We start from the raw sequence: 6,116 nt of genomic DNA, 5'->3' as shown, positions 1-6,116 counted from the left end.
TGATTTGAGGAACGAATGCAAGATTTCTCAACATACAATATGTATACACATATGGATAGAGAGAAAGAAATTCGAAGATGAAGATATATATAGACTTAAATTCATATACATGGTTGTTGATTCACAACATAGAGTCGGACATGGCCGGAAGTCGTCGGAAAAAGTTAAAGGGAGCGGAGGGGATGCGGTATCGGAACTTAGGGTGTCGCATGAAGTAGTAGCCTGAGAGGAGAGCCACAAGTTTGAAAGGGGTAATGTAAAGAACCATTGCAATCAAGAAACAGAATGTCACGAAAATAGCTGTTGCGCGTGGATCACGCCAGCTCAGCAGCGCCTGCACTCTCTCTCCCTGTGCTGCTATGTCTCCAGCCACCGACTGAACCTTCCCGGCCACACTTCTCAGCCTGTCGTACCTGCAAGAGAAAGGTATCAACCAATGAACAAATCTTTTTTTCTTTTGTTCTGATATCTGTTTGATTCTCTTACCTCATTTTCACAATGTCCGGAGCCCTCATGGTCGGGAAGGTATCAAACTCTTCGTCTAGCTCATCAGCATTCACACTCTCTGCATGAGATAGTTTGGAGTCCATATGAGGAGGAAACCTGGGCTTAAACCTGTAGTTCCACAACCCAATCACAGCCATATACAGAAACACAGTCGGCAATATCATCTCTGGAAACACCACAAGCATCGTGTACAGCACGTGAACCAGAGCCGTCGTCACAGGTGTCCTCCACGTGCAAACTTGTTCCATCCATTTCCATACTGAGATCACACCCGAGAACACCTTCGTGAACCTATTGAAGTTTGCTTTGCTTCGCCTCATGCTGAACAAATGACTTCTCGAATCTGCCATATACTCAACCACTTCCCGTCTCAGCGGTGGCTCAGACCGCCCTAAACGAGACACGACTATCTTGAGAGCCTCCCCCCTAAGCATTTCCTGATGGTTTTCAGGTAACGGTTGTATGTAATGCAATCTAGGCAAGAGAGGCTTGGTGTATTTCAAAAGCATACTGGAGACCGATGTGCAGGTAAATTTCACGGCTAAGTGAAGCTCCCCTCTTTTCTTAAGACCAGAAGGTTGTAGAACAAGTAAAGGGTAAGCGTGCGTGTAGATATGGCCCGTCTGAAGAGTCGACATTCTAATACGTACTTTCCCAATCGGCTGATCTCTGTTGTTTCCGCTGTTTCCAGCTGCGAAATGCGCGTTGTCAAAGACGCAAATGGTTAAAACCGTTGCAGGATCAAACACCTCCCATGTGTATTGCTCATTGTACTTTGGATATATGCTGTTGATTACTGTTCGTGTTCGAACCCATTTGTGACCGTATTTGGCAACAACGTATGTGTCGGCAGTACCTTTCCCATCCCGAGTTTTCATCGAATGAAACACATTTGCGTTAAGTATCCCGAGCTCCAAGACTCCGATTGCTGGTTTCCAAAGCTGTTTCGCGGATGGTCTGAGATCACTGCTGTAATACATGGACTCATCAAAAACGTGGTAGCCTCCATCAAGAACCGCCCTATAGTGGAGCCTAGTAGCAAATTTCACTTTCCTGGCTTTATCAGCATCCAAAGCGTCTGAGATGGAGTCTTCAAGATGAACCCAACGGCCATGATGAGGACCATGGGCTCTATCATCTGTACATTTCTCAATGTCAGCCAGATGAATCACAGCTTTTCCTACTGGCTCGTCTTTGTTAGGAGCAGCATGATCTTCTACGGAGATGACCATAGGTTCCTCAAACGGCTCTGCAACTACAAACGTGAACTCATCTCCCCATTTCGGATGAATGCCTTTCTGAGAAACTTTAGTCCTTAACATCTGATTACCTATCTTGATTCTCACAAAGGCCTCAGGATGACGGGATTTGTCAGACACGATGATGACGTCTTGAGCCTCTATTATTTTCACCTTTAGGTACCATAGCCGAGGCGAATGGTACACTTTTGAGCGGAGGTTAGCGGAGATAATATTCGAGCTATCTGAAGATACCAATGAGTCTGAGAAAATCGCATCCCCGAAAGCTTCATCAGCCTGAGTTCCCTCCCACACAGCAAGCATTATCTCATAATTCTTCTTCTCGCCTCTCTTGTTCTCCAGTCTGTACCATTCGGGAGCTAAAGGACTATCCGGAGGAGCACGAGACCGAACCTCATTGAGATCGAATTTAACAATCCCAACAAAGTCATCAAGGACAATGTCTTTATCCTTCACTACAACTTCAAGAAAGTTGGACTGAAGATTATCTCTAGCGAAGGCAAAGACTTGGTTCCACTCCGGATCTGAATTCTTGTCAAAATGCGTGGTAACACCTTTGAAGTTTCCGACTTTGACTTCGACATACGGGTCTAGGCTCCCTGTAAGGTCTCTGTTGGGAAGATCACGGGCCTTCACAACTCTCACGTAGAGGAATCTCATCTCTTCAACTAGATCATATGTTCCACTTGCTGGCCTCTGTGTACCACGAACCACTCGTCCTCCAACGATGCGTCCACCTCCGAGAAAAGGGCTTGTCTCTTTGACAGAGAAATCTTGTGGCAACTGATGCAAGGATGGACCTGGACCTGAACTGTTGACTTGAACCACTCTTGGAGGCGTTGGTCCAGCTCTCATCTCGTGGATACCATAGTTCATCATTGGCTGTTGTTTCACTAAAGGGGCAACGTTACGAAACGTACGTGTTTTAGGCTTTAGCTCTATCCTCTCATCAGCAGCCATACTCGCATCACCTGTGATTATGGACTTCACAGGTTCTTTGCGCGGACTTGATCTATAAGCTTGAGGAGATTCTGGAACCGGGGTTGGGACAGAAGGTGTCATAGAAGGATCGTCTGTGATAAAAACTTTCAAGCCAAGTTCTCCACGCGCTCGAGAGAAAAGACTGCGTTTCTCTAAAGGGTAATTGAAAGGAGCTGCTTCAGAGTGAGGAACAAAAGATGTTCCGTTGACTCGAACTTTGCCAAGAAAGGGGTTAGCATCGAATTCGTTCTGGTAGCTGTAGACGTGGGCTTCAAGTGTACTATTTGACAAGACGGAAGGATCAGAGACAACGAAGTAAAAACACTCGTGCCAGACAGGATTTGGGTCATTGGGTTTGGTCGTCGTGCGAAATTTCTGGTTGTCGAACTTGAGCTCCACGAAAGGGCTACATGAGCTATGCTTGTCTCTCTGAAACAGGCCCTGTGCGCTTATCACTTCAACTCCTAGCTTAATATTGCTCATTTGAGGCCTTTTTCCAAAACACCTTATCAGTAATAGAAGGCAAGACCAGACAACTGCAGATGAAAAGGCGATTTCTGAAACATGAAACAATAGACTCCGATAAAGAGTTGAAGAACGAGTTACAAGAACAAGAAAGAGTAACCAGAAAGGGAGGAAGAGAGAAAACTTTACCTACAAAGTTTTGCTCCTCTTAAGAAACAGAGGACAAGAACCAAAAGGTCTAAAAAAGTCGAGGCATTTCGAATTGTTTGTTGACACGGACAAAGTCAGGGAAAACCTCTGAAATTATTTCAATATTGAACCTTGGACACATAGCTCGCCTTTAAAGATCAATATCACCTGTCTAAATCAAACCAGTAAATGAATAAACAATCTTAGTTTCTTAGAAAACACGGCAAATAAAAACAAGTGTGGAAAACTCAAGTGTTAAAGATTTTCTCTGTGAGTTCGTGTTCTGTTTTACTCTCTACGGTACTTACAATGTTGGTCGTAAGCTCTGTTTCCATGGAAATTGCCAGGTTGCTTTGAGAACCGCCGTCTGATCTTGACACGTGTCACTTTGGGCCCATTCATGACCCACATTATATGGCTAAGTACTACGAAACACATCAGGGACCAATCATATAAAGCGTTGACCCCCCGACCCAAAGTTAAGTCGTTTTTTCGTTTGAGCCTAATCGTTTGTTAGGCAATTATTATTGTCAGGTAATGTATTTCTTGGTTTAAAATCATATAAATCAGAGCATCCCAGTTGTGTTTTTGGACGTTATCATCAAAAATCTGAATACATAATATACGACATTATAAACTTTTCACCTTAATAATCATAATAAAACAGATGCATCATAAGTTAGGTACCTTAAGAACTTATAAAACGAAACTGTAAAAAAAAGGGTTAGAAAACGCCAAAGAAAAGTCAAAAGAAGTACGTATTATATACGACAAAGCGTCTACTTCAAAGTCTAAAAATCCATGAAAGACTTAGAGTTTCTTCTTGATAACTATTATTAACGCTCGTTTTCTCTTTAGGAGACGTATCACTTTCGCAACACGTCTCTAGTAATACTAGTATGCATACGTATAAACCTTCTTAATTTAACATTGTTTTGCAATTTTAAATGCATGCCGTCAAATGTAAAACACTCGCTAATACATAAGATTAACACTCATTAGAGATTTTTTATGTGTCTGAGTAACATATTTATGAATAGCGAAAAGAATATTATTCGCTGACAAGCAACGATGCTTAGAGTGTTAAAATCCCCAAAAGAGAGAACACAAAGATGTTGATCAGTTGACAACTTAACATACTGACGCTGTAATAGTAGTCTTTTGGTAACACATAAGCTATAATTGGAATTTTTTGGGCCTCACTCTTTAACGATCCAGTAAATTCATGGATTCAGTGGCACGTTTGGGCCACATAAAACAATATCTAGCAATATAGCATCGAGGCTAAAGTCAAAGATCTACTAAACTACTACGTAAAGAAAACAAAACTAGTTTGCCCAAGACCAATCATGACAAAAAGAGGAGGGCCAAGACTCAAAATTGAAAAGAAAAAGAACCAAAAATATATATATATATATATATATATATATATAAACATGTTCATCATGAAAAGTGAAATTCAACGCTCCATTGATATCCCGACCAAAGTTGAGCTCATATTGCAACAAAACACAAATAAATATAGACAAAAGATGTATATATCCTGAATGAGTAAAACATATTGTATTGAAAATATGGGCACAACGTGATAGCATCAAAGTCGTCTATTTTAAGACGTGATAAGGCCTAAAAACCAAAGAAGATATCAAAATACCCAACTTAGTGTTTTTGCCCACCCTCAAAAAAACTCTTCCCGATCCCATTCATTTTCCCAATCATCAAACCAAGGTTTAGAGTTCGAATCCTCCATAGAAAACATGGTAAGTTGCTACATCTAACCTTGTAATGTAGATGATGCATTGATTCTTCTGTTTATGTTCTGTTTTTACATCCACCGATTAAAAAGGTTGTAAACATGTGGATGAACATATAGTGATATGTTAATAGATTCCTAATCAGAAACTAAGTAGTGAGTTATTTGGGGTTGGAAGTGTGAAAACATGGATAGGGTTCATGCATAAATTGAGTTCGCAAGGATATGTGTGTGTGTGCAGGCAAATTCAGCGTCCGGGATGAAGGTGAGTGATGAATGCAAACTTAAGTTCTTGGAGTTGAAAGCAAAGAGGACTTACAGGTTCATCGTGTTCAAAATCGATGAGAAGGCACAGCAAGTGCAGATAGAAAAGCTTGGGAATCCAGAAGAAACTTACGACGATTTTACAAGTTGTATCCCGGATGATGAATGTAGATACGCTGTGTATGACTTTGACTTCACCACCGAGGATAACTGTCAGAAGAGCAAGATCTTTTTCATCGCGTGGTATCACATTTGTCATCCATTGCTATCCTTTGTTTTACTTATTATTTCCCACCATGATCTGATCTGAAATCTAATGGTGTATTATTTGATCTCAAATAGGTCACCTGATACATCAAGGGTGAGGAGTAAGATGTTGTACGCAAGCTCAAAAGACAGGTTCAAGAGAGAAATGGAAGGAATTCAAGTGGAACTGCAAGCAACTGATCCTAGCGAGATGAGCCTTGACGTCATCCAAGGACGAGTCAATAATCTCTGAAGCAACAACATTTCTATATGCAATCTTTTTCTATCTATGATGACAATGCCGCTTGGAATATTTTTATTTCTGATTTTGCTTGTTTCGCTCGTTTTTTTTTTGCATTTTGTGTGGATTCAGTGGTCTTTGATTAAATTCGTATGATAAGGCTTGTTCTGTTCTACAAGAGAAACCAAGCATATATATATATATATATATA

The 6,116-nt window shown here is 41.1% G+C and overlaps 2 protein-coding genes across 3 annotated transcripts; one reads left to right on the top strand and one right to left on the bottom strand.

Annotated features, from left to right (window-relative positions):
* Positions 57-3,863, bottom strand: LOC104705332 (FT-interacting protein 1-like). 2 transcript variants are annotated; one of them, XM_010421318.2, is made up of 4 exons: positions 3,710-3,863; positions 3,402-3,573; positions 487-3,304; positions 57-413 (listed from the first exon to the last, which is right to left on the bottom strand). In XM_010421318.2, the coding sequence occupies exons 3-4, from the start codon at positions 3,228-3,230 to the stop codon at positions 122-124; spliced, it is 3,036 nt and encodes a 1,011-aa protein (XP_010419620.1). In that variant the 5' UTR covers positions 3,231-3,304; positions 3,402-3,573; positions 3,710-3,863; the 3' UTR covers positions 57-121. The 2 variants fall into 2 exon arrangements, with proteins under 2 accessions (XP_010419620.1, XP_010419621.1); XM_010421319.2 differs by having other exon boundaries at positions 487-3,283.
* On the top strand, positions 5,080-6,080 carry LOC104705330 (actin-depolymerizing factor 8-like). The gene is made up of 3 exons (XM_010421317.2): positions 5,080-5,161; positions 5,396-5,661; positions 5,761-6,080. Exons 1-3 carry the CDS (start codon positions 5,159-5,161, stop codon positions 5,915-5,917), a joined length of 426 nt encoding a protein of 141 aa, XP_010419619.1. The 5' UTR covers positions 5,080-5,158; the 3' UTR covers positions 5,918-6,080.

Source organism: Camelina sativa, chromosome 8 (assembly GCF_000633955.1).
Source record: "Camelina sativa cultivar DH55 chromosome 8, Cs, whole genome shotgun sequence".
In the NCBI taxonomy this organism is placed as follows: domain Eukaryota; kingdom Viridiplantae; phylum Streptophyta; class Magnoliopsida; order Brassicales; family Brassicaceae; genus Camelina; species Camelina sativa.
This window is presented reverse-complemented; position numbering and strand designations above follow the sequence as displayed.